At 41.1% G+C, this 25455-nt stretch overlaps 7 protein-coding genes across 13 annotated transcripts; 5 read left to right on the top strand and 2 right to left on the bottom strand.

Annotated features, from left to right (window-relative positions):
* Positions 1 to 151: 151 nt before the first annotated feature.
* Positions 152 to 3119, top strand: LOC6738828 (alpha-soluble NSF attachment protein). The gene is made up of 4 exons (XM_002085592.4): positions 152 to 395; positions 1134 to 1449; positions 1509 to 1829; positions 1933 to 3119. Exons 1-4 carry the CDS (start codon positions 304 to 306, stop codon positions 2080 to 2082), a joined length of 879 nt encoding a protein of 292 aa, XP_002085628.1. The 5' UTR covers positions 152 to 303; the 3' UTR covers positions 2083 to 3119.
* A 590-nt stretch (positions 3120 to 3709) lies between these two features.
* LOC6738829 (serine protease inhibitor 77Ba) lies at positions 3710 to 6374 on the top strand. Its single transcript, XM_002085593.4, has 5 exons — positions 3710 to 4245; positions 4796 to 5225; positions 5293 to 5563; positions 5621 to 5989; positions 6048 to 6374. Exons 1-5 carry the CDS (start codon positions 4230 to 4232, stop codon positions 6312 to 6314), a joined length of 1353 nt encoding a protein of 450 aa, XP_002085629.1. The 5' UTR covers positions 3710 to 4229; the 3' UTR covers positions 6315 to 6374.
* Positions 6375 to 7528: 1154 nt separating this feature from the next.
* LOC6738830 (serine protease inhibitor 77Ba) lies at positions 7529 to 9253 on the top strand. Of its 2 annotated transcripts, none has more exons than XM_016171783.3 (5): positions 7529 to 7649; positions 7707 to 8067; positions 8158 to 8455; positions 8523 to 8876; positions 8934 to 9253. In XM_016171783.3, the coding sequence occupies exons 2-5, from the start codon at positions 7739 to 7741 to the stop codon at positions 9207 to 9209; spliced, it is 1257 nt and encodes a 418-aa protein (XP_016032644.1). In that variant the 5' UTR covers positions 7529 to 7649; positions 7707 to 7738; the 3' UTR covers positions 9210 to 9253. The 2 variants fall into 2 exon arrangements, with proteins under 2 accessions (XP_016032644.1, XP_016032643.1); XM_016171782.3 differs by having other exon boundaries at positions 7624 to 7649; positions 7712 to 8067.
* A 92-nt stretch (positions 9254 to 9345) lies between these two features.
* LOC120284795 (retinoblastoma-binding protein 5 homolog) lies at positions 9346 to 10154 on the bottom strand. Its single transcript, XM_039293839.2, has 3 exons — positions 9717 to 10154; positions 9544 to 9663; positions 9346 to 9484 (listed from the first exon to the last, which is right to left on the bottom strand). The coding sequence occupies exons 1-3, from the start codon at positions 9779 to 9781 to the stop codon at positions 9397 to 9399; spliced, it is 273 nt and encodes a 90-aa protein (XP_039149773.1). The 5' UTR covers positions 9782 to 10154; the 3' UTR covers positions 9346 to 9396.
* Positions 10155 to 15573: 5419 nt separating this feature from the next.
* LOC6738831 (serine protease inhibitor 77Ba) lies at positions 15574 to 17411 on the top strand. The gene is made up of 5 exons (XM_016171784.3): positions 15574 to 15723; positions 15781 to 16135; positions 16257 to 16560; positions 16630 to 16983; positions 17042 to 17411. Exons 2-5 carry the CDS (start codon positions 15813 to 15815, stop codon positions 17309 to 17311), a joined length of 1251 nt encoding a protein of 416 aa, XP_016032645.1. The 5' UTR covers positions 15574 to 15723; positions 15781 to 15812; the 3' UTR covers positions 17312 to 17411.
* Positions 17412 to 18074: 663 nt separating this feature from the next.
* On the bottom strand, positions 18075 to 20085 carry LOC6738832 (retinoblastoma-binding protein 5 homolog). Its single transcript, XM_002085596.4, has 7 exons — positions 19952 to 20085; positions 19674 to 19894; positions 19413 to 19619; positions 19169 to 19350; positions 18996 to 19115; positions 18305 to 18936; positions 18075 to 18235 (listed from the first exon to the last, which is right to left on the bottom strand). Exons 1-7 carry the CDS (start codon positions 19968 to 19970, stop codon positions 18147 to 18149), a joined length of 1470 nt encoding a protein of 489 aa, XP_002085632.1. The 5' UTR covers positions 19971 to 20085; the 3' UTR covers positions 18075 to 18146.
* Positions 20086 to 20344: 259 nt separating this feature from the next.
* Positions 20345 to 25149, top strand: LOC6738833 (eukaryotic peptide chain release factor subunit 1). Of its 6 annotated transcripts, none has more exons than XM_016171792.3 (8): positions 20345 to 20448; positions 20999 to 21260; positions 22325 to 22500; positions 22576 to 23045; positions 23109 to 23264; positions 23339 to 23536; positions 23598 to 23745; positions 24826 to 25149. In XM_016171792.3, exons 2-8 carry the CDS (start codon positions 21175 to 21177, stop codon positions 24906 to 24908), a joined length of 1317 nt encoding a protein of 438 aa, XP_016032655.1. In that variant the 5' UTR covers positions 20345 to 20448; positions 20999 to 21174; the 3' UTR covers positions 24909 to 25149. The 6 variants fall into 6 exon arrangements, with proteins under 6 accessions (XP_016032655.1, XP_016032652.1, XP_016032656.1 ...); XM_016171789.3 differs by lacking the exon at positions 24826 to 25149 and adding an exon at positions 23915 to 24595 and having other exon boundaries at positions 20379 to 20484; XM_016171793.3 differs by having other exon boundaries at positions 20380 to 20484.
* The last annotated feature ends 306 nt before the right edge of the window (positions 25150 to 25455 follow it).

Here is a 25455-nt window from a genome sequence, read left to right on the forward strand (position 1 = left end):
TGTTCTTAAAATGCACCTGCCAGCCAGACTGTATTTTTCGGAAAAATATGACGCATTCAGACAGCTGATAAGGATTTTGAACGAACGAACCGTTACAGCCCTTGCATTTCTCAACACTGGCATGAGCTATTTGAGAATGCTGTGAGATGGTAACACTGACACCACATCTGCGGTCACACCAAGTCAGCATATTGATTTTATTTTCTCGAAAAAAGATCCCAATACGTACACACACTCGCTGAAAAGCCGAACAAGTCTTAAACTTAGATGCAATTAGTGCCGAGGCGGACATAAATCCTCGACATGGGTGACAACGAACAGAAGGCGCTCCAGCTGATGGCCGAGGCGGAGAAGAAGTTGACCCAGCAGAAGGGCTTTCTGGGATCGCTGTTCGGGTGCGTATCAAATCAAAGAAGTTTCGCGATTTCAGTGGAGTGGGGAAATGGAGCTGTGTCTGCTCTAGCTTAGGATCTCCATAACCCCACAGGCTCCAGGTACTGAGCCATATGCCAAGTAGCACTGGAATCTGTAATACCATTCCACTATGCTTATTACTTTGTGTTTATGTATATACCCACACACCATAATACGTATACGCAGTTGTGGACTCTGTGCCTCCACCCAGAAACCAAATAGCGCAAAAGTGCGACTTACACAGATAATAGGTTTCAGATATGAACTACAAAAAGTGTGCAAAATATTGATAGCCATCCATAATACAAAATATATGTATGCACAATACAGGTTTCGATGAATCATAGTGCACAAAAGTTTAGTAATCGTGTAAAATAAAAAACAAAGAAATTATATATGCAAGCAGAAATAAATCTTTTTTTTAACCGTTGGAACTGTAATTCGCACTTGGAAACTTCCTCAGTTCGCTGAAAAACTTAGTTGTTTTGAAAAATCTAAATTTTTAAAGTATTTTACAAACCTTTTTATAATTGCACAACATCTAGAAACAAATCCAAGTTTAAACAATAATATGTCCTGAAGGTTTTAAAAAATCACCTACGCATATGCATATATACATGATAATATAAAATTATTATCATTAGTTAATAGTCAATGCTCTTTTCTGATTCCTTGGATATACATTAAGGCTTATTACTTATCGATATCTACTATTGCAGAGGGTCCAACAAGGTGGAGGACGCCATCGAGTGCTACCAGCGGGCGGGCAACATGTTCAAGATGTCCAAGAACTGGACAAAGGCTGGCGAGTGCTTCTGCGAGGCGGCAACTCTCCACGCGCGGGCTGGAAGTCGGCACGATGCCGGAACCTGCTACGTAGACGCCTCCAACTGCTACAAGAAGGTGGACGTGGAGAGCGCCGTCAACTGCCTGATGAAGTCCATCGACATCTACACGGATATGGGCCGCTTTACGATGGCTGCCAAACATCACCAAAGCATCGCCGAGATGTACGAGAGTGATCCCACTAGTCTGGTAGGTTCCCGTGTGCACCTCTATGCTAATTACATATTAATGGGCGATTTCCCTTTCAGGCCAAGTCTATTCAGCACTACGAGCAGGCGGCTGATTACTTCAAGGGTGAAGAGTCGGTCAGTTCGGCCAACAAGTGCATGCTGAAGGTGGCCCAGTACGCCGCCCAACTGGAGGATTACGAGAAAGCAATATCCATATACGAGCAGGTGGCCGCCTCCTCGCTGGAGAGCTCTCTGCTCAAGTACAGTGCCAAGGAGTACTTCTTCAGGGCGGCTCTATGCCACCTCAGCGTGGACCTCCTGAACGCCCAGCATGCCATCGAAAAGTATGCGCAGCAGTACCCAGCATTCCAGGACTCCAGGGAGTTCAAGCTCATCAAGGTGGGTATCGGTTAGCTTAAGTTTCCTCTTTGGTTTTCGTAGCTCGTACATATTATTATAGATATTAGAAAGCCTTTACATTAACACACTTTTCGAATTACAGGTGTTGTGCGAGCATCTAGAGGAACAGAACATCGAGGGATTCACAGAGGCCGTCAAGGATTACGACAGCATCTCGCGGTTGGATCAGTGGTACACCACCATCTTGCTGCGGATCAAGAAGGCTGCGGACGAGGATCCCGACCTGCGATAAACGAAATCAATTAAATTTTCTGATAAAATCGCGTACACATTTATTAAATGCTTTATTCGGTTCGGATATTAATCTACCTATACATATATAACTAAAAGAAAATTATTAAACGTGTTGCATTGCTTAACCTGAAAGCACCCAAACGACGGCCTGCTGGAACGCGTGAATTAAACCTATTGAATAGTCCATATACCCGTATTCTATAGTTTAATTTAACGTTTGTGCAACGAATGAAGAAGGCAGCAGATGCCGATGCTCACATTGCGCTACCACGTGCTATTCGAAAAGAAAACTTTATTATTTCCAATGTGGAGTGATTAGAGGTGTTAGTTATGTTTGCCTGTTTTTGCGTTACTCTTGTTATTTGTGTAAGTAGCCAATCAATCAGTGAGTTAGCTGATTTTTCATTTGGATGCGTAAAATACCCTATAGAAATCCGTATCCACTACTATAATAAATTGATAACTTCATTCTATGTGTGTAATGTGTTAGATAATTTTGAGATTAACTAAAGAGTCCCTGGTAGCGAAAATGAATTTCAAACCAATTATAATTCCATTTAGTGCACTGAAATAAAATGAAACCTACAGTTTAGATTGTACGCATACACAACCTACGAATAAAATATATGTCCACATAAACATTAACGATTACCCCGATAAATATCCAAAAAAGAGTACACGGAATTCTAATAAATACTTGAGGGTCACATTTATAGAAAATTCCATCTCGCAAAATTTTAACGATGTTTAGTAGATCAACTACCTATAAACATGTACGAGCGAATTATAATCCAATAAATAATATTACCACGGAGCGACGAAGATTACGCGGTCGCTGAGGCCGAAGCAAGAATAAATAAATCAATTTATTGAATGAATATCTCCAGGAAACACACACAACACCACTGAAACCCGCCCCAACACATTTAATTAATAATACTGCAAAGATCCTGGTGGTGCCTCTATGCAAGCATTACCACGGATATTTCCAATTCAAATACTTTAATAAAGTTAACGCTTGGATTAATCCTCTCATCCTGTCTTCGTGTCCATCGATGTTTCCCAAACTGGTGCCTGGCATTATATATTCCAGTCTAGCCACATTCATTGTCTTTCTACTATATCAATAGTTTGCACCTGTCACTTGGAAAAAAAATATATTTTACCTTGGAGTTTGAGTTGTTTGAGTACAATTGTTGTTTATTGCACTGGCTTATGAAAATGTAATTAATGTAAACTTACTGGTATTGAAAACATCCATTCTTATGATTATAAAGCTCATATATGATATCATCCTAACCATCCCATCCACGAACTTACAATATCGCATATACATTTGAATACATCTAGTTACCCTTTAAACATCTTGGATTCACAGTTTCACATCTAAAGGTGAGTTGCTGGAGTTACCCCGGCATTTCAAGCAGCTTAACCAACGGATTAGCTGCAACTCATAGTAGTGATCCCACCTGATTTCCATTTCGCGAATGAGGCTCCATTGTCAAGAGCGGCAGACAAAGGTCTGCCAATATCAACACCGCGTTCTCTCGCTGCGGCTCTCGCATCTGAATCCGAGTCTGAACTGATTTGGAGTCGGGTGTGGGACGATGGCCATATCTGTACGGTGCTGAATGGTCGATGGAGCAGTCTCTCAGTCACTCAGCTGATGCTCGTGCGTTAGGTTGACATTGCTTGTGGGGAGTTGTGTGGACGTGTGGGTTCGATCTGGCATCGAGTTCTTGGCAAAACCGAAAACCACCAGTAGCTGGGTCCACAAATTGAAATCAATATATAGAATTATATAAGCGGCAAACCCATACGCGCACACCCCACCCACCTATACGTATAGTCTCCTGGCGAGCGTGTGTTTGTGTAAATAATATCTGTGGAATTCCCCCCAGTGCATTCCGGTTTTCGAAAAACACCGAACGACAACAGTGTATAGAGACATATAGATGAACGTCGCCTTGTCGACATCGAAAAACCCCAAAATACATCAATAAAAGGTTTAAAAGCCTCTCAATAATTGATGCACACCCACATGGTTACGCAAAAGTGTGATTCATTTGTGTGCACAATTATTAATAATTTAATTTAATTTTAAAAGCCCTGCCTGATAAGCGAAGCTTGAGCCAATTCTTCAAAATGGGTAAAATCGCAGGTAAGCTCCGTGGCCAATTAATTATGGAATATTTCCCAGTGACTGGGATGTTGTTTTCGAGGCAATCAGTAAACTGATTTAAAATTGACAAGTACTCGTGTGTGCACAGCAAACACATATTATGTACATATATACATTTCGTATTACGTACAAACACATGAGGTCGTCAATGGATCATCGCTATCAATTGGAAAATGCTTATTTTTACGCATCTGGGAATATTATACATAGTACTCACGCGAGTGCCTTTGAATCTCATTAGATTTGATTAGACCAAAAATAGCTATACCGGATTTTCAGGCAGTTTTTCAAAATCGATTTGAATCGAACAAAATTGGCTAACTATATTAAACTTACATCCTGAAAGGATGTAAGGATGTAACAAGGAGGTGGGATTTTTTAAAACGGAAAACGGTTCATCTGGAAGTATACCGTTAAAATGATTAGTTAACGCGAAATTTATAAAATTGATGTTGCTATAAAATAATACAGTCATTTTAGTGCGGCTTTTAACATCACGATCTATGTTTTAATGTACATCTTAATCCAGTTTGCTTGATGCTATGGATCCCACTACTCTTGGGAGCCATCTTCCTGTGCTCGGCGGTTCCTCAAAACAACCAAGCGCCCCTGCAGCTTTCAGTGGGCAATCCCCTTACCGCATTCACAGATCCCACGGCTTTTCAAAGTGGCGTCAGCCATATCCAGTCCATGAGAAGCAACTTCGACACGGATGTCCTGGTCAGCATTTCGCAGGGGGTCCAGGACTTCGCCCTCGATCTTCTGCAGCGCATATCCGTCGAAGTGGAGAAGACCAACAAGGATTTCATGATATCGCCCTTCTCCGTCTGGTCACTCCTGGTGCTCCTCTACGAGGGATCCGAGGGAGAGACGCACAACCAGTTGAAAAAAAGCCTGCGGATCAATGTCGAGGACGAAAAGCTTCGGGGCGCCTACAAGGTGTGGAGCTCATTTCTGAAGTGAGTTTATAGCATGTAAATGAATTGCATATTTATGGATCGCGGTGACCACCTTCCCTCTTCTAAGCATCACCACTTCCACCATCGAAGTAGCCACCCTGCAGGCCATATACACCGGCAAGGGGTATCCCATCAAGAACAACTACCGCGATGCTATTCAGAACTACAATGTGCAGCCGATGGAAGTGGACTTCTATAGCCCGGATTCGGTGATCCAGATCAACGAGGACACAAATCGCACGACCCGCGGTCTTATTCCTTATACCATTCTGCCACAGGATGTATATGGAGCGAAGATGTTTCTGCTCTCGTCTCTGTACTTCAAGGGCCAATGGAAGGTGGGAAATGAACTTTATCCACCTGCAAATCCTTCGATATATCCTTTTCGCTTGCAGTTTCCCTTCAACAAAACGCTGACAAGAGAGGAACCCTTCTTCAGCGAGAGCGGCGAGGTCATCGGAAAGATTCCCATGATGGTGCAGGAAGCGAACTTCGCCTACGTCTCAAACGTAGAGGGCTTGGATGGCTATGTGCTGGAGCTGCCCTACGGCACCCAGGACCGTCTGGCGATGATCGTGGTGCTGCCCAAGCGCGGATTCAAGCTAAATGACGTAGCCAATAATCTGAAGGCCTTGGGATTGAGGCCCATTCTCCAGCGACTGGCGGCATTCAGGAGCAGGGCCTCCGAGGACAACGAAGTGGAGGTCATGATGCCCAAGTTTGTGACTGCCACAGATTTCACTCTTAAGGGAGTCCTCATCCAGGTGCGAGAACTTCTAAATCCAATCTGGAAATACATTTGTAAATAACTTCTAATTCTAGATGGGCATTCGCGATCTGTTCGACGAGAATACCGCCAACCTGAACCGAATGTCGTCCGGCTTGTTTGCCAAGCTGGTCGTCCACTCAACCAAGATCATTGTGGACGAGCAGGGAACCACGGCGGGAGCCGTCACGGAGGCAGCGCTGGCCAACAAGGCCACACCGCCCAAGTTCCTGCTCAACCGGCCCTTCCAGTATATGATCGTAGAGAAGGCAACCGGACTACTCCTCTTCGCCGGACAAGTGCGGAATCCCAAGGCGGCCTAAGAATCCGCCGACTCACAGTTTACTCACATACCACAATAAATACGTTACGTTAAGGCAAAAGGGTGAATTTTATTACGGATCCTTGCATAAATCAGGCGTAACGACGTCCTTATGGGACTTCTGTACTACTGTGCCAGCCCAAAAGATTCCTCTAGCGTCACGGCCAGGAACTAAAATCTGTCAGGACACGTCAAGTAAGCAGCACAATGGGGAAGTCTCACTGTACCGCTTTACTTTCGTCACATGTAAAAGTTGTTAACGTCTACTAATTAAAGAATATAAAAGATGTTAAGCTTCCTACATCAGCGCCCTCTTGCGGCTTTGAAAATCATTGAAAATACGCGTAGTACAGCTGGAAAACTGCTGTAATCAACACGACAGGGCACTGTTAAATTAGCAGCTGCTAATTAGTTGAATGGTTGTTGAATGAAAAAACATCGTTCTCTTTCAGAAATATGGCCATATTTTACCGGCTTGTGGTCGCTACAGTGGGCGTGGCATACACACAAACATTACTGGAATATAATATAATATCTAATATAATAATATATATATATATATAATATAATATATCGTTTTGACCGATTCCTTGGATTTCAACAAGACAATGCTTCTATTCAAAATTGTCGAGTAGCAAAGTATTTCATTTCGAGCTAAAACGTTAATATCATGACCTGGCCACCATATTCTCCAGATCGCAACGCTATTGAAAAAGTTAGGGGCTGGCTAATACGGATGGTATACGAAGTGCTTGGAGCGAGATTTCCTTAAGCTACAAAGAATCCTTGTACCAGTCTATGAAGGACCAGATTTTTGAACTTTTACTAAGAAAACTCATTGCTGAAAATTTTTTTCTATTAAAAAAAAAAAAAGAAATAGTAATGCCGACTAATAATGTAAGTTAAAATTCAAATAATTTTCTTATAACAATTAAAAATCCAAAGTGCGTCCAATCTAATGACCAAGAAAAATTAGACCCGTATTGAGTAGTTCTAAAAAAATGTCCGAAAACACAAGTTTGTTAAATATGTATAATCATTTGAATATTATATTTAAATATCATTAAATAAGACATGTTTATGCATATCAACTTCTTTTCTATCGTCACTTTATAAATAAATATGAAGCAAAGTTGAACGTGTGTCTAACCTATTACCAACAATGTATATACTTTATTTTATATACTTTTGAAAAAATCTACGAGTAACTAATATTAAAATAAAGACTACATGGCTTTGAATATTGAACTGCACAAATTAAGGAAAATAAATCCTATAAATACAGTTTTTCGTAAATAAGAAACCAGTTTTGAGTAGCGTTCGGGTGCACAAAGAGGTAAGAAAAGCTAATGAGATTTTTTTCCTTGAGCTTAAATATTTCTTATTGGTCTAGCCTAGTCTAGCCAAGTAAATTTGTTTGACAATATGAAGCTCGGATTTCTGGGGCTTTTTGTCATGGTGCTCAGTTTGCGGGCCTATCAATGTATAATTCGTGAACATAAGATAAGTCCATTTATAAAAACGATGGAAAGAAGAACGCAATTTGGCATCAAAATGCTGCAAATCGAATCCACGCATATAAAACAGGAAAACTTTGCAATGACGCCATTTTCCACGTGGTCACTCATGCTCATGTTTTTCGAGGCAGCGGATGTGGGAAAGTTTGCCTACAATGAGCTGCAAAAAGTCCTGGATCTCTCTTTGGAATATCCAAAACTGCGCATGTGGTACGAGGATGCCCGTGTTTATCATCAGTAAGTACCATATTACTCAGAAACTACATCTATAAGAATATAGGACATGATTGTTCACATATTTTCTATGGCGTTTTCTTTAAATTCTAGTTTCGATTCGGAAAACACAAAATTGTTTTCGCTGCGTTACGCTTACTACGACGATGATAAAGATATAATATTCGTGGAAGAATTCAACAGTACAGTTCTTAGTGGAGAAGGAAATGTGGTCCTTAAGGAGGGCCAGCCAAGGGCTGTAAAGTTCACCGAGGGGGCGAGTGAAATAATCAACGCCGACATCGCCAAAGCCTCTCATGGGAAAATCTTAGGTACTTATAGCCGTAGTTCGTTCAATAGAAACGACACGATTCTGGGGCTTACTGTTAGCTACTTTAAGGCCAAATGGAAGGTGAGATCCAGAGCAGGGTCCATCCTCGCTTGCAATGTATTTAATATATCTGATATCTTGACTTCAGTATCCATTCGATAAGTCCCAGACGAAAGTGGAGCAGTTTTACGACTCCAGCGGCAAGCCGGCAGGTAAGGTGAATATGATGGTGCAAACGGGGAAGTTTGCCTACATCAGAAGTATAAAGCGTCTGGATGCGGATTTCCTGATGCTACCTTTTGCGGAACAGGAGCTAGTAATGATCGTCATACTGCCGAAGCCATCCCACAGCGTTAGCCAGGTGCTCAACCAATTCAAAAGCTACAGACTGGTGCCCATCCTTAACATGCTCAATGACTCCAAGAATGAAACTGATGTAGAAGTCAAGCTTCCCAAGTTCGATACGCTATCCGTACTTCCACTCGTGCGTCCATTAAATGAGGTACGTAGAAGTCTCTAATAAATGCCAAGCTCTCGTCATATTGAACACCTTTAAAAGGCTGGAATAACGGAGCTGAACTACTACGAGTTCCCAGAGCTAGAGCGAATGCTGATTGCTGACGGTTTCAGAAGTGTGTACCTCTCCCACTACGACCAATTTGCTCGGATCGTCGTAGATGAAGAGGGTTTGCCTGATGCTGTTCCGCAGAAATCTTCTGGAACAGATAACAAGTTCAAGTTCCATATGAACAGGCCGTTTGCATACTTTGTCTTAGAAAAAAATTACAAATTGCTCCTTCACTCCGGAGTCTTCCAGAAAGGTGATGTCCAGTAATGAAGATAAGCAGAAAATACATTGCTTTTTTCTATGACAAATCACTTTAAACACTTTTATGTTGTTCGTATATAATATACAAGTTCGAAATTCTAAGGCGGGTTAGCGATAAGAGCAAGCCTTAATTTACATCTGTTGTTTATCTTTGCTGGCCTTGCTAGAAATGATGGGATGCGTTTTCTGCAGCTCACCCTTGGTGCCATGCAGGATCTTCACCAGGTTGCCAATAGACTTTTCCCATATCACCGGAGAAGCAGCACTTTTTCCAGGTGGTTCTAGATGGAATTGACATTGGTCAATCAATTGGTTATAAAGGGTTCGTTGCACATCATACTTATTGACCAAGTCCTGTAGCTTTTGTATGGGTTCTGGTTCGCCGTCTTTGCCTAGAGTGATTATTTCTTTTGAGTCGTAAACACGAATAACTCGATCTGAGGTGTTGATAAGAAATGCGCTGAAAGATAAATTTGTTACGTTATGAAATCCCGATTACTTATGAGTACCCACTCTCCACGCCTCGCAAACTCGATGCTTTTTAAGCCAGAAGACGATGGACCACATTGTCCTGTCATCGCAAAGGGCAGGAGTCGGGATCATGGATCGGGACCTGACCACGGCTCTCCAGAACGGGTGAGGCTTCGTGCGCAGAGATTCTCCGGAAACTAAGATCGGACCCGAGCCTAAGCAAACTGGGAAGACACGTACGCAAGATTCGGAGAACTCAGCAAGGTGAGCTGTTGCTCGAAGTAGACGGAAAAGCCTCGGAAAGCGTGTCCAAGTATAGGAACACTATCCTGCCTACAGTTAAATCCAAAGGATGTCACGGGCCTTCGCAGGATGCGGGATGGGACGCAGAACATCTGCAGCAGCGAGGCGGACAGAAACCACCCGACGAGTAGCTTTGCGAGCCCGACCTACTGGACATAGTTGGAAAACTGTTCAAACGTATCTTGTATACTCGAATATAGGCAATCGCCGAGAGCATCAACGTCCTAGGAAGTCAGCAATATGGCTTCCGGAAGGGAAATAGTACTCTGGACGCAATTTGTATATTATTCTTTTCAAATCATTTTCTTATGACAAATAAAAAGCCACAGTGCGTCTATTCTAATGACCAAGAAAAATTCGTATATATACTTTATATATATTTAGTAGCATACATATGTATGTACCACAGTATAACACTTATATAACTTATATACTAGCAACAGCCATACACCAAATTATAGAATGCCTTAGGATATAAGTCATAAATTCAAGTACTCCATGAGAACCCCACTTTTGGTGACAATAACAGCTTGCCCTTATGTAAACATTAACATCCGCTGCCGAATCCGTTATTCCCACCAAAGGGTCAAAACCGCTTACGCAGCTCTGATTCTCGGCTGATCAGTATCCATGCGCGATCCACTCAAGAGGGCGCCCAATTCATATAAATTCATATAAATTCAAAAGAGAGCCTATTTACGCTCAATATATAAAGAAGTAAATAAGTCGCAGCCAAGGGTTTGCTAAGCGTATGCTTCGCAACTTATTGTGCAATCAGATTTAATTCTGTCGCTCTACGAATAAGACGTGAATTGTCTCCGCACTTGTAATTTATTTGAATAAAGATTATATTTTTTTAAATAAAATTTAATAAATTTAATAAATTTTTTAATAAATTACCGTGGATTCGTTGTTGGCGCAGTCGATGGTCCTAAATTTATAGTGATCAGCAAAAGTACCTTCGTGTGTGATTTAACTTCAACTTTGTGGCTAATCAGTGTTACAAGAAGTGACTAATCCGCTTTATAATTAAAATCGTTTAAACTTGGTAGCCCACCAAAAAATAAAATAAAATGGAACAAGCACAACAACAACAGGTGCCACTACTCTCCGAGAATCATCTGGACCAGGCTGTTGGTCAGATTCGACAGGTACCAACATTTACCGGCACGACACTAGAACTGAGCTCGTTCGTAAGAAGGATCGAGCTCATACTACAACTTTACCCAACAACTGACATCCGTCAGATACACGTCCTCTTCAGTGCGATTCAAATGCAAATTGGAGGTGACGCCCAACGAGTATCCCAGTTCAGTGCAGCTAACACGTGGCCGGAATTGAAGGAAGCACTAATCGCGGAGTTCAAGACCCACACACCTTTTGAAGAACTTTTAAGACGACTATATAACACACAATTCAATGGATCAGTTCGTAAGTTCATAGAAGAACTTGAAGAAAAGTGTCTTATAATAACAAATAAGCTAGCCTTAGAAAATAATGAACAAAATAATCATATTTATACACACGCAATGAACGATACAGTAAAATATGTAATTGTTAATAAACTCCCAGGCAGACTCTACATGCGATTAGCCAGATTTGACATAACAACAGTTAGTAAATTAAAGCAAATTGTCCAGCAAGAGGGTTATTATGACGATCGCCGATCGCCCAAAATCCCAAAACACTAAAAAAATATCCTAAATAAAAAACAGCACTGTCCAAACTACAACCAGGCTTCAAATAATCATAATAGAAATCAATACTATAACCAAGCATCAACTAGCCAAAATAAAAATCAATATAACAACAAAAAAATTAATAGCCACGACCAATCTTTCGAACTCCTATTTCAAGAATTTAAACAAAAATTCGACCAAGCACAAAATCCTCTAAACTCACAAGTTTTGTTTTAAACAATATACAGCTCCGATGTTTCATAGATCAACATCATAAGAGCAAACATTTTGAATTCTTCAGTTAAAACTACTAGTTTACAAGTTCACATCATTAAAGGTGCAATCATTTTAAAAGAAATTATTAAGACATTTTCAAACCCAGTTAGCTTTGCCCCACTAAACAAGTTTTTTATATTCATAATTTTTCAGAAAAATATGATATGATATTAGGTACATATTTCCTACGAGATGCCAAGGCCCAAATAAATTTTGGTTCCTTTATTCCTAACTTTGCAAAAATTGCTAAACCCATAACACAAAAATTAAAAAATAGGTTTCGTTAAAAATTCTAAAGATACCGATTATATATCAGCCTTCGAAAACTTAAAATACTTATGCACAAAAGATGCATATATATAATAATGAACAATATTCCAAAATGCTTACTTAGAAATAGTCAGTCCGAATATTTAACAAAGGTTATGAAATCATAAAAATTTAAAAACAAAATAATTTTGTTTATTAACATCATTACATATGCACAATTCAAAGAAGTTATACTTAAAGTCATAAAAAGCCCTTGCACCCAGGTAAAAAAAAAAACCATTAGCATTTTCAAAGAAAAATTGTACTACCCTGATCATCAAAAATTAATTCAAAATATTATAAACGAATGTGAAGTATGTAACATTGCAAAAACAGTACATAGAAACACCAAATTAGCATAAAGTAAATAACATACTTATGTTAAATGATTCACGAAACTTAAATGAAATAGATACTAGATATAACCAAACAACCTTAGTAAAAACTAAGACAACAAACCCATTTAGGAAAACAGGAGAAATTACACAAATAGATGAAGAAAAGAACAGAGGATGAAAAATTACTCACTATAAATCAAAATATAAAAAGAAAATTAATGAAACTAAATATGATAATAATTCCAGCACAACCCCAAACGATCAAGGCAATCCAACATAACCACACATTCTCGATGATCCTTTACTATTTGTTCCTATTTGAATTTTGAATATTCATTTGAATTTGATGAATTTTTAATTTGAATTTTTACATATTAAAAATTTTACATATTAAAACTATCACTTGGTTAAAAACAGATACAAATGAAATTCTTATAATTTCCCATATTCCAAAAGAATAATATTCATTTCAATAATTCCATATCCAGATAGGGATCACAACATTTTGATAGAAAATGCACAAATTAAATTTTGTGTTCAAAATAATCAAACTAACTTAGCATCTTAAAAAACTTTGATAATAAATAAATGGCATACATAATTAATTCAATACAGAACTTATAAGAAATTTAAAATCAGTTATGTCGAACTTAATATAATATTAACCTGGAACTAACCAATAAGCATACTCCACCAAAATTGCATAAATAGATATATAATAATAGAGGGAGTTAATATAATAAAAGCTTTTAATTGCTCCATACAAATTGATGGCATCTTAATATCAAATAAAATTTTAGATTACACACAAACCGTTTATGTCAATAACAATATAACTAAATTGTCTCCGCTACCACACTTGTAATTTTATTTGAATAAAGATTCTATTTTTTTCTTAATTAATTACCGTGGATTCGTTATTATATATATATAGATGGTATTCCTGGAGCTGTTGTTAAAGCAGGGCCACCTTCCAGCAATGTCTATTGGACAGAATCTTCCCAACAAGGTGGAAAAGCCAGAAACTAGTCCTGTTGCCGAAAGGCAAGGGACCAGCACATGCTGCAAACACTTACCACCCTCTATGCATTCTGGATATAGTTGGAAAACTGTTCGAACGTATCCTGTATACTCGTATAGGGGCAATCACCGAGAGCATCAACGGCCTAGGAAGTCAGTAATATGGCAAAGGTATGGTAAAGAAAAGAGATCCTCTGGACGCTCTCTCTTGCTGGTGATAGATGGCTAGGAAGTAGGAAGGAATATTGCGCAATAGTGACTACTGGCGTATAGAACGCCTTCAATACCGCCAGATGGCCCGTAATCCTCGGAGCCATGAACTGTATGGTGATCCTGGAGTACCTGAGGATAGTCTTTGGCAGCTACTTTAGGGACCGTGTCCTTTGGTACGTTATGGAAGCTGACCCAAAAAGATACCGAGTTTCGGCAGATGCTCCCCAAGAATCGGTACTTGGACCAATCCTGTGGAACGTTATGGGATGCGATGGGATCTTGGGCATCAACAGGAACTTGGGAATAGAGCTGCACTGTTTTATAGCAGTCGCCAAAACGATTGCAGAGTTAGAAGATAAAGATAACACTACGATTGGAGCTGCCGGGCTAGCAATTCCGGCTCACAAGACTGAGGCAGTCCTACTAAGCAGGAAAAAGGTCGAGAATATGCTATTCTGTGTCAATGGGACAACAAAGTATCCGTGTGTTCAAGAACCAACCCAAAAGGGCAGCAGTCACAGCTTCTTCATTGGCTAGACTCATGCCCAACGACGGTGGTCCAAGATATCCGAGCAGGAAACTGCTGGTGGCGGTTACGTTACGTTAAGACAAAAGGGTGAATTTCATTACGGATCCTTGCGTAAATCAGGCGTAACGACGTCCTTATGGGACTTCTGTACTACTGTGCCAGCCCAAAAGATTCCTCTAGCGTCACGGCCAGGAACTAAAATCTGTCAGGACACGTCAAGTAAGCAGCACGATGGGGAAGTCTCACTGTACCGCTTTACTTTCGTCACATGTAAAAGTTGTTAACGTCTACTAATTAAAGAATATAAAAGATAATCTACGCGACGATCTCGGTATTACTGATGCCAAGCTTCCTACATCAGCGCCCTCTTGCGGCTTTGAAAATCATTGAAAATACGCGTAGTACAGCTGGAAAACTGCTGTAATCAACACGACAGTGCACTGTTAAATTAGCAGCTGCTAATTAGTTGAATGGTTGTTGAATGAAAAAACATCGTTCTCTTTCAGAAATATGGCCATATTTTACCGGCTTGTGGTCGCTACAGTGGGCGTGGCATACACACAAACATTACTGGAATATAATATAATATCTAATATAATAATATATATATATATATATCGTTTTGACCGATTCCTTGGATTTCAACAAGACAATGCTTCTATTCAAAATTGTCGAGTAGCAAAGTATTTCATTTCGAGCTAAAACGTTAATATCATGACCTGGCCACCATATTCTCCAGATCGCAACGCTATTGAAAAAGTTAGGGGCTGGCTAATACGGATGGTATAAGAAGTGCTTGGAGCGAGATTTCCTTGAGCTACAAAGAATCCTTGTACCAGTCTATGAAGGACCGCATTTTTTAACTTTTACTTACAAAACTCATTGCTGAACATTTTTTTTTCTATTTAAAAAAAAAAAAGAAATAGTAATGCCGAATAATATTGTAAGTTAAAATTCAAATAGTTTTCTTATAACAATTAAAAAGCCGAAGTGCGTCTATTCTAATGACCAAGAAAAATTAGACCTGTATTGAGTGGTTCTAAAAAAATGTCCGAAAACACAAGTTTGTTAAATATGTATAATCATTTGAATATTATATTTAAATATCATTAAATAAGACATGTTTTTGCATATCAACTTCTTTTCTATCGTCACTTTATAAATAAATATGAAGCAAAGTTGAACGTGTGTCTAACCTATTACCAACAATGTATATACTTTATTTTATATACTTTTGAAAAAATCTACGAGTAACTAATATTAAAATAAAGACTACATGGCTTTGAATATTGAACTGCACAAATTAAGGAAAATAAATCCTATAAATACAGTTTTTCGTAAATAAGAAACCAGTTTTGAGTAGCGTTCGGGTGCACAAAGAGGTAAGAAAAGCTAATGAGATTTTTTTCCTTGAGCTTAAATATTTCTTATTGGTCTAGCCTTGTCTAGCCAAGTAAATTTGTTTGACAATATGAAGCTCGGATTTCTGGGGCTTTTTGGCATGGTGCTCAGTTTGCGGGCCTATCTATGTGCAAATACTGCTGATACGAAGAGTCTATTACAAAACATGACGGACGCAAGGCTGCAATTTGCCCTCAACATGCTGCAAATGGAATCCACGCATTTAAACCTGAAAAACTTTGCGATGTCGCCATTTTCCACGTGGTCACTCATGGTCATGCTCTACGAGGGAGCAGATGGGTCTACCTTGAAGCAGATACGCGATGTCCTGGCGATTTATGTCGATTATCCAACACTGCGCAAGTGGTACGAGGCTGCCAGTGCTTATCACTAGTAAGTGCCATATTACTCAGAAAGTACATATATTAGAATATAGGACATATACTACTATATATATAATATATATAGGATATATAATTCACATATTTTATAAAGCTTTTTCTTTAAATTCTAGTTTGAATTCCGAAAACACAAAATTGTTTTCGCTGCGTTACGCTTACTACGACGATGTAGGAGATATAGAACTCGTGAAAGGGTACAACAGTGTAGTCCTAAGAGGAGTAGGAGAAGAGAATGTGGTTCTTCAAGAGGGCCGGCCAAGGGGTGTGGACTTCGACCAGGGGGCGAGTATAATAATCAACGACGATATCGACAAAGCCTCTCATGGGGAAATCTACAGTTCTTATAGCCGTCGTTCGTTCAATGATACAGTAACGATGCTGGGGATTACTGTTAGCTACTTTAAGGCCAAATGGAAGGTGAGATCCAGAGCCAGGTTCATCCTCGCTTGCATTGTATTTAATATATCTTATCTGATGTATCTCCAGTATCCATTCGATAAGTCCCAGACGAAAGAGGAACAGTTTTCCGACTCCAGCGGCAAGCCGGCAGGTAAGGTGGATATGATGGTGCAAACGGGGAAGTTTGCCTACGCCGAAAATGTAAATGGTCTGCAAGCGGATGTCCTGGAGCTACCTTTTGGGGAACATGAGCTAGTAATGATCTTCATACTGCCGAAGCCATCCTACAGAGTTAGCCAGGTGCTCAACCAATTGAAGAACCTGGGACTGCAGCCGCTCCTTGAGAAGCTCGATGCCTCCAAAAATGAATCCGATGTAGAAGTCAAGCTTCCCAAGATCGATACGCGATCCGTACTTTCACTGGAAGATTCCGTAACCGAGGTACGTAAAAAATCTCTTAAAAATGCTAAATTTGCGTCATATTGAACACCTTCAAAAGGCTGGACTTTCGGATTTGGAGGACATGCACGCAGATCTAGGTCGCATGCTGAAACCTACCGGGGACAGAGGTGTGTACCTCTCCTTCTACCACCAATTCGCCCGGATCGTCGTAGATGAAGAGGGTTTGCCTGATGCTGTTCCGCAGAAATCTTCTGGAACAAATAACATCAAGTTCCATATGACCAGGCCGTTTGCATACCTTGTCCTACAAAGAACACACAAATTGCTCATTCACTCCGGAGTCTTCCGGGAAGGTGAGGTCCCGTAACGAAGATAAACAGGAAATACATTGCTTTTATGTTGTTCGTATATAATAGACAATAGTTAAAAAATATAACAACATAAATAAAGCCGAAAACTATTTAAAAGAGTGGGCGTGTCAATTTTGTGTGATTTGTGGGCGTTATAGTGGGTGTGCAACGTACAAGTAGTGGTACTTATCAACAATATTCGTTAGTACAAGTGTAAATTTACACGTTATTAGATTCGTTAAAAAGTATGAAGAAAGCATTTTCGACCTGGAAAAGTGTTATATTCCTGATCAGGATCAAAAGCCGAGTCGATTTGGCCATGTCCGTCTGTCCGTCCGTATGAACGTCGAGATCTCAGGAGAAGATGAAGATTCCAGAGGCATAGACGCAGCGCAAGTTTTATTTCTACCGAAATTCCAAGAAATATTGAAATCTGTCACAGTTCTCAATAATATTCAACCGAGATCTCGTAGGATCGAACGCATGCACAGGAAGATAATACAATTCGAATAATATAGTCAATAATGCAAACCACGATACTAAAATTGAAATATTAAAGTCATGTGCACGAACAGCAGCTTCAAAATGTGGAGCTGAAAGTTGATCTTGCTGTTTGCAGTTCGGAGAGCATGGCTTGGAATATAGAACAAAAAAAGGCAATCTGGACCGAATGGCACTCTGAAAACAAACTACCAAGTAATTGCCGATGAAGAGGGAACCACTGCCGCAGCTGTAACAATGGCTTTGATGAGCAGCAGAATGGCGAGTTTTCCCTTCCTGTACTGGATTGCGGAGATGGAAGCCTTTATTTACATACTACAAAGACAACGATTAGGCAATGTGAAATGATGTTTATTTCTTGGTACGTCCGGCGGCTTTTTTGCCACCCACGGGCTGTTGTTTGTCTTTGCCGGCCTTGCTAGAAATGAGGGGATGTGTTTCTGAAATAAGCAGTTAAAGATAGTTAAATTGCCAGTTGAAACTTTTATGGAGGCAACTTTATACCATACCATCAGTGGGTGCATCAGGTAAGCTGACATCATAGAGCTGCATGCGTCGTCGCTTGGAAGCCATTATGTCGTCCTCATAGTCATGCGGTTCCATGTGGCTAAGCATAACTGCACTGGGCTCCAGTCCGTCCTGACCGGCCCAGCCATCCTCGGGATCCTCCACTTCTGGTGCCATGGGTAAAAACTGCAGCGCATTCTCGTCCTCGCCTTCTTCGTCGGAGGAGCAAAAGGCAGCCACCGGCTCCACTTTCTGCACGTCCACCTCAATTTCCTCGTCCTGTTGCGCGTCTGCGTTCAGATCCACAGACTTGTCTTCGTCCGCAATGTCGAACTCTGACTCCCGCTCCTCGTACTCTACGTTTTCATCTAATTCCTTGAAATCTGGTGCAAAGGCAGACCAGTTTTCCACTTGATTTTGAGCCCAAATGGATACCAGTCCGGAGCTGATGCTGGCAATGATAGGCCGCACAGGATGCCACACCACGTCCAAGAGCAGCTCACCCTTGGTGCCATGCAAGATCTTCACCAGGTTTCCAATAGACTTTTCCCATATGTAAAGAGCATGCTGGCGAGCACTGCCAGCGCAAATGTACTCCCCATCACCGGAGAAGCAGCACTTTTTCCAGGTGGTTCTGGATGGAATTGATATTGGTCAATCAATTGGTTATAAAGGGTTCGTTGCACATCATACTTATTGACCAAGTCCTGTAGCTTTTGTATGGGTTCCGGTTCGCCGTCTTTGCCTAGAGTGATTATTTCTTTTGAGTCGTAAACACGAATAACTCGATCTGAGGTGTTGATAAGAAATGCGCTGAAAGATAAATTTGTTACGTTATGAAATCCCGATTACTTATGAGTACCCACTCTCCACGCCTCGCAAACTCGATGCTTTTTACAGCCGTTGCACTTGAGGTGCCTACAATAATGCGAAAACTGGCGACCACCTCAAAGGTTTCAACATCCAGTACGAGTATTTTTCCCTTGGCGTTGCCTGTGTAGATGTGTTTGCCTCTGCGATCGAAAGAAGCCACGATGTTCAAGTCGCCCTGGTGACGAACAAGGAGTTCAATGAAAAATCAAGCTACGAATAATCAAGGTGCAAGCTCACATCGGAATCCAAGGGCAGGCAGCGGTGAGTTCCGCCGACCTCTACAAGAACGGCGGCATATCGCATGGGGCACACCAAAAGTCGGTTGTCATTTCGGGGATCGAACTGTACTTTCAGCACAGGCGATGGAAACCTGTACTTGTGTTCCAGCTCGCCGGTTAGCACATCCCAAATGCACACATTGTTGTCCGTGGAAGCTGAAAGTAACTGGAGTGGATTGGAAATTGTAGATGATGTGGAGTACGGCGAGCGAGGGCCTACCTTGTGACCATTCCTGGTCCAACTGAGACTGCAAACGGGATGCACATGGGCCGAAATAATCTTGGCAATGCCCCTCGTCAGAAAATCCCAGATTACAATGCGGCCATCATTGCATCCCACGGCCAAAAGGGTTCCGTATTTGTTAAAGGCACATGTCACGGCCAACGAAATGCAATCCAGCGAGCCGTCGAACTCCTCTGGGTAGTTCTGTCCGAATGATTCTTAATAAAGCGGGAGTTATTTACTACATAAGCATAGAAAATGAGCGGCAATCTCACCTAGTAGCTCCAAATTCATTTTTGTTTACTATCTTCTTCTTCTAAAATGGCAGCTGACATTCACACCGAACTACAATAACATTTTATGTTATAAATGATAAGCTTAACAGAAGACGAGTTTTTCGATAGTTGTGGTTATATTATGTACAACAATTGAACATCAACTATTATATTATAATTCGAATTTTAAAAGAAATTCTCATCTACATTGGCTTACAAAATATGGTTGTTTTAATAGAATAACATTAGGTCATTTTAGAGGTGAAATATATATATTGAAATAGGTAAACATATAAAATGGCTCAATTTAGTGCAGAAAGTACATTTTGAACTGCATTAGATATATCTTAATTCAATTTCGCACTAATTTATGAGTGTTAGTTGCGATAGTCTTATCTCTGGAGAAAGCGATTGTCTCGACGTTGGTTCGATACTTTAAGATATCGATAATGTAATCGGAGTTTTGCCACCCCTATTTTTTGAGCTCTGTGCACGTTGTATGAGAAAAATTTATGCAGATGTATTCGCCAATTGTAACCAAGTCCGGATTGTGAAATTGCACGCAGACACCGAGCATCATAATAAGCGTTCTAATTGGAGAAGGCAGACGTTTCGAATTAAGCCATTTCGGAGACGTTTCGTCCGTGGCACGCGATTGTGTCAACGTCACCTTTGGAGCACTCGCCCTCTCTCGCTCGCTCCCCCTTTCATTGCCAATTTTTTGCTTGCCCTCTCTCGCTCACTCCCTTCGAAAGCTTAACGGTTAGAGTGAAATAATGAAATAACCCAGTTTCGAATTTCGTTCACAACAAAAGTGCGGGCCTTTAATGCCAAAACAACACTTGGTTTCGAATTGTTTTTCAAATTCGAGTCGAGGTTTTCCAGCTTTCCAGTTTTACAGCAAGAGAGAGAGCGAGGGCGAATTACGGTGTTCGCGCTCTGCTTGTGCTTTCCACTCCACTCCCCTTCTTAACTTCCCCCCTCCCACTCTATTTACTCTGTGTGCATGTGTAAATGAATACTTAAAAACGTTTTTAATCGTTGCAGTGTATTCATCGCCAGCCACGTTAAAAGGAAGAACGTGTATGTGAATACGACCAGCAGAGGATCTTAGCAAGGATTCAGGAGCCCAAATTCTCAATCCCCATCCCACACACACACATACTCGCACGTAGGCACGCTCTCTGTGAGAGAAAGGGTAAATAAAAGAAGCAACGAGCAAAATGTCTGGCGAGGAAACGTCTGCCGATCGCAATGTCGAGATCTGGAAAATCAAGAAGCTCATCAAGAGCCTGGAAATGGCCCGCGGGTGAGTCTTATCAATGATATACATGTCCTTTAACCCCCCCCACTAATTTGTGTACGTGTGTGGGGTATACACAATACATGGCACGAAAACAACAACACGGGGGTGGATGTGGGCGTACTGGACGTGGGTGTGGGGGGGGGCTTGAGGGAGCGGCGAGTACAACCACCTTTCCTTGTTGTCGCCGTGTGAATCTCCTTTGCATTGTTTCCAATCTTGGCAAGATCCCCCGGCTCTCTCCATCTCTCTTTTTTGCATACGAGCAACACGTTTTTGTCGAGTTTTTATCAGTTTAAACTAGACTGATTGAGAGAGAGGGAGAGCCAGAGAGAGAGGAGTGAGTGAGTGAGTAATCGCCTCGTGGCCGTTGTGCGTATGCGTGCATGTGTGTGTGTGTTTTTGCCCCAAAATGGGCCAAGCTTTGTGGACCCCCTCGCTCTCACTCGCCCTGCCTCGCTCACTCCCTTGACCCGGTCCTTACCGCTTCACACCGCTTTAGAGTGGGTAACAAGGTCAGCAAATCGAGTGACCCCCACAGGAGCATATTTACTATGTATATACATATATATTTATATTGTTGTCAATATGCGCCACAATTGAAGCTAACATAACACCTCTTCTAGTTGGAGTTGGCGACTGTTGCCAATTGGGATTCGCTTTGACAGATATCTTTCTATTGGTTTTCAGCCAACTGCGAATACATACATATGTATTTGCTTTTTTTTTTAAGTTCTGTGCAATTTTTTGTATTTTGCATTCCAACATTTTGTACAAATTGCGATTGGCACACCTCTGTATTATAGCGAACGGGAAAACGGTTTGCATCAGCGAAACAAACGTTTGGAAGTTACAGAAACGTATTTGTTTCCATACAATAATCAAAGTTAAAATTTATTCCAATAACCGAATGTTAAGTTTAAAAGACATATGCCACGAAATTTCACGGCCAATTAAATAACTTTAAGTAGGTTATACGATTGAGTAGCACTGTTGCTGTGGCAGAAAGCCCATTATGTATACCTGCCATTTCCGCGACTCATGTTCTCCCTTGTTTGGGTTTCTTGCAGCAATGGAACCAGCATGATTTCTTTGATTATTCCGCCAAAGGATCAAATCTCGCGCGTCAGCAAAATGTTGGCCGACGAGTTTGGAACGGCGTCGAACATCAAGTCGCGTGTAAATCGCTTGTCCGTCCTCGGTGCCATTACGTCGGTACAGCACAGACTCAAATTATACACCAAAGGTAAGCTGAGCTAAGAAACTGCACATAAACAATCAACACGAACTCTAAACCGTATCACCAACCGCTTCAATTCAGTGCCTCCCAACGGTTTGGTCATCTACTGCGGCACAATAGTCACAGAGGAGGGCAAGGAGAAGAAGGTGAACATAGACTTTGAGCCATTCAAGCCCATAAACACGTCGCTCTACCTCTGCGACAACAAGTTCCACACGGAGGCCCTCACTGCCCTGCTCGCCGACGACAACAAATTTGGATTCATCGTGATGGACGGTAATGGAGCGCTGTTCGGTACCCTTCAGGGCAACACCCGCGAGGTGCTCCACAAGTTCACCGTCGATCTGCCGAAGAAGCACGGTCGTGGTGGTCAGTCCGCCCTTCGTTTCGCCCGTCTGCGTATGGAGAAGCGCCACAACTACGTGCGGAAGGTCGCCGAGGTGGCCACCCAGCTCTTCATCACGAACGACAAGCCTAACATTGCCGGACTCATCCTGGCTGGTAGTGCGGACTTCAAGACTGAGCTCAGTCAGTCTGATATGTTCGATCCTGTAAGTGGGAGTTAACCTATTTCCCTTGATGCCATTAAGCCTTACACTTGAATCTTTTTTCAGCGTTTGCAATCAAAAGTCATCAAGCTGGTGGATGTGTCGTATGGTGGGGAAAACGGTTTTAACCAGGCCATTGAACTGGCGGCCGAATCATTGCAGAACGTGAAATTCATACAGGAGAAGAAACTCATTGGTCGCTACTTTGATGAAATTTCTCAGGTGAGTTGCCGGACGCGAGTTCTGAGGCATTTTTAAAGTAAAAACCACATCCGCATGCTTTCCATATTTAACAGGATACTGGCAAATACTGTTTTGGAGTGGAGGACACTTTGCGGGCACTGGAACTTGGCTCTGTGGAGACCCTCATTTGTTGGGAGAACCTGGATATTCAACGTTACGTTCTCAAGAATCATGCCAACTCGACGTCAACGACAGTATTACATTTGACGCCCGAGCAGGAAAAGGACAAGTCGCACTTCACTGACAAGGAGGTGAGAGCTAAACTGAATAATGATCCTAATCCGCACGCTAACTGGGAATTCAATCGTATAGAGCGGGGTAGAAATGGAGCTGATTGAGTCTCAGCCGCTGCTGGAATGGCTGGCAAACAACTACAAAATGTTCGGCGCCACACTGGAGATTATCACGGATAAGTCCCAGGAAGGAAGTCAGTTCGTGCGAGGTTTCGGCGGAATCGGCGGTAAGTTTGAGCGGCCAAACAGCAAGGCTGGCTAGTTGTAGATTGGTTATTGTACTAAACAAATGCTGCAACTATATCCATTCCTCTTCCCTCATGCTGCTTTCACACGGTCGTCAACGCTATAATGTAAATGTTAATTTGCGAACTGGTACCTCAATTCGATATGTAGGCATTTTGCGCTATAAAGTAGATTTCCAATCCCTACAGGCCGACGAGCCGCTGGAGGACGTCGATCTCGATGACTATTAAGCCTATTAAGGGTGGGCTGCGAACGGGTCTCGATTATGCGTTACATACATAATAAACCAGTACTTTTTGGGAAACCTCGTAAAGCAAAACGTTCAAATTGATTAGGAACCAATTTACTTGCCACATAGTTTTACCTATGTTCAGCGTAGCCGTTCAATATTTATCACCAATAGGGTCCCCCTCATCAGTCGGATGGTGCATTTCCTTGTCGATCAGATCAGCGTGCATCTAGATATGTACCTATACGTTTTACCAAATTTTTTAATTAGTCATGCACCAGGCGGAAGCGCGTGCGAGGTTACTTTTAAGCAGCAAATTAAATTCATATTTCGTACTCGTAATTCGTAATTTGTAATTCAATTGTCATGTAAAAGCGATGCGATAGATATTAGCGCATTCTCCGTTCATCCGGTTCGGTTTCGACTGCGGTTTTAGGAGCAAAAGATCTTCGGTGAACATGCCACATGCCACATGCCACTTTCGAACGTATCTGCATTTCCCCTATTCAAATTACAGCCGAGTGTTATAAGAAAGTATACAAATCTAATCCATAAAATTGTAATAAAAATTAAACCAGAATAAAAACACCACACATAATGAGGATGGGGATGTATCCGTTTATATTTAGTCGCGAATTACACAAAACATTTTATTTAGTGTATGAAAAGTTAAGTGTGGATACCAAGGAGGTGAGAATCTGATGTTCAGTTAAACTATCTGTGTTGATCCTTTGGTTTTTTCCTTTTCATTTATTTTTCAATCTGCTTCTGTTCCCCTGTATATTTTTTGTTTCTTATTTTAATTTAATTCAATTGCTGTGTGCCTCTGCAGGTATCTTACGCTACAAGGTGGACTTCCAGAGTATGCAGCTCGATGATTTGGACAATGATGGCTTCGATCTAGATGATTACTAGGAAATGTATCTGTAGAAATGAATTTGCCACTACGGTCGACCGCAAACTGAACTGCAACTACAACTATATAAATCCAGGAAATCAAATAGAATATTTAAATAATATGAGAAAACACAAACCTTCTTCCATTTTTACGTTGTTGGCGAAAAAAGTAAAATTTTTAATAATGCATATAGATACAAACGATATAATGTTAAATCGAGGAAAACATATTAAAAAGCTACCGTTTTACGTGAACAAATTTGCGATTTGAATACATTTTCGAGCGACTATAAATCTAATGATACGCCACGTTTCCTATAGTTTTTGGCTATAAGCAGTATTGTATCTGAGAGTTTTAATCGTTCTATTATAGTTTGAGAACGAAATTCGTACCGAAAGCTGATAAAATTCCGACTCTGCTATCTGCTGGATAAGTAAAATGCTGGTAGCCACTTGGAGTACTGCCAGTACAGCAATGAAAGTAAAGTGAAATGGGCATTTCATTTTCTACTTTCTATTTGCAGGCACACTGGGAACAGTTTACTGCGAGATTCCCACTTCATTA

The sequence above is a fragment of the Drosophila simulans genome, chromosome 3L (assembly GCF_016746395.2).
Source record: "Drosophila simulans strain w501 chromosome 3L, Prin_Dsim_3.1, whole genome shotgun sequence".
Taxonomy (NCBI): domain Eukaryota; kingdom Metazoa; phylum Arthropoda; class Insecta; order Diptera; family Drosophilidae; genus Drosophila; species Drosophila simulans.

What these genes read in the sequence shown, in the direction of transcription:
- LOC6738828 (XM_002085592.4), top strand. Translation starts at nt 304, where the DNA reads ATGGGTGACAACGAACAGAAGGCGCTCCAGCTGATGGCCGAGGCGGAG. An exon ending in AGAGTGATCCCACTAGTCTG is followed by an intron (nt 1,450 to 1,508) that starts GTAGGTTCCCGT and finishes TTTCCCTTTCAG; the next exon opens with GCCAAGTCTATTCAGCACTA. An exon ending in GGGAGTTCAAGCTCATCAAG is followed by an intron (nt 1,830 to 1,932) that starts GTGGGTATCGGT and finishes TTCGAATTACAG; the next exon opens with GTGTTGTGCGAGCATCTAGA.
- LOC6738833 (XM_016171792.3), top strand. Translation starts at nt 21,175, where the DNA reads ATGTCTGGCGAGGAAACGTCTGCCGATCGCAATGTCGAGATCTGGAAA. An exon ending in ACTTTGATGAAATTTCTCAG is followed by an intron (nt 23,265 to 23,338) that starts GTGAGTTGCCGG and finishes CATATTTAACAG; the next exon opens with GATACTGGCAAATACTGTTT. An exon ending in CGCACTTCACTGACAAGGAG is followed by an intron (nt 23,537 to 23,597) that starts GTGAGAGCTAAA and finishes TCAATCGTATAG; the next exon opens with AGCGGGGTAGAAATGGAGCT.
- LOC6738831 (XM_016171784.3), top strand. Translation starts at nt 15,813, where the DNA reads ATGAAGCTCGGATTTCTGGGGCTTTTTGGCATGGTGCTCAGTTTGCGG. An exon ending in GCTGCCAGTGCTTATCACTA is followed by an intron (nt 16,136 to 16,256) that starts GTAAGTGCCATA and finishes TTTAAATTCTAG; the next exon opens with TTTGAATTCCGAAAACACAA. An exon ending in ACTTTAAGGCCAAATGGAAG is followed by an intron (nt 16,561 to 16,629) that starts GTGAGATCCAGA and finishes ATGTATCTCCAG; the next exon opens with TATCCATTCGATAAGTCCCA.
- LOC6738832 (XM_002085596.4), bottom strand. An exon ending in GCCTGCCCTTGGATTCCGAT is followed by an intron (nt 19,351 to 19,412) that starts GTGAGCTTGCAC and finishes GTTCGTCACCAG; the next exon opens with GGCGACTTGAACATCGTGGC. An exon ending in CTACAGGACTTGGTCAATAA is followed by an intron (nt 18,937 to 18,995) that starts GTATGATGTGCA and finishes AATTCCATCCAG; the next exon opens with AACCACCTGGAAAAAGTGCT.
- LOC120284795 (XM_039293839.2), bottom strand. Translation starts at nt 9,781, where the DNA reads ATGACAGGACAATGTGGTCCATCGTCTTCTGGCTTAAAAAGCATCGAG. An exon ending in GAGTTTGCGAGGCGTGGAGA is followed by an intron (nt 9,664 to 9,716) that starts GTGGGTACTCAT and finishes TTTATCTTTCAG; the next exon opens with CGCATTTCTTATCAACACCT. An exon ending in CTACAGGACTTGGTCAATAA is followed by an intron (nt 9,485 to 9,543) that starts GTATGATGTGCA and finishes AATTCCATCTAG; the next exon opens with AACCACCTGGAAAAAGTGCT.
- LOC6738830 (XM_016171783.3), top strand. Translation starts at nt 7,739, where the DNA reads ATGAAGCTCGGATTTCTGGGGCTTTTTGTCATGGTGCTCAGTTTGCGG. An exon ending in ACTTTAAGGCCAAATGGAAG is followed by an intron (nt 8,456 to 8,522) that starts GTGAGATCCAGA and finishes TCTTGACTTCAG; the next exon opens with TATCCATTCGATAAGTCCCA. An exon ending in TCGTGCGTCCATTAAATGAG is followed by an intron (nt 8,877 to 8,933) that starts GTACGTAGAAGT and finishes CACCTTTAAAAG; the next exon opens with GCTGGAATAACGGAGCTGAA.
- LOC6738829 (XM_002085593.4), top strand. An exon ending in GTGTGGAGCTCATTTCTGAA is followed by an intron (nt 5,226 to 5,292) that starts GTGAGTTTATAG and finishes CCCTCTTCTAAG; the next exon opens with CATCACCACTTCCACCATCG. An exon ending in TTAAGGGAGTCCTCATCCAG is followed by an intron (nt 5,990 to 6,047) that starts GTGCGAGAACTT and finishes TTCTAATTCTAG; the next exon opens with ATGGGCATTCGCGATCTGTT.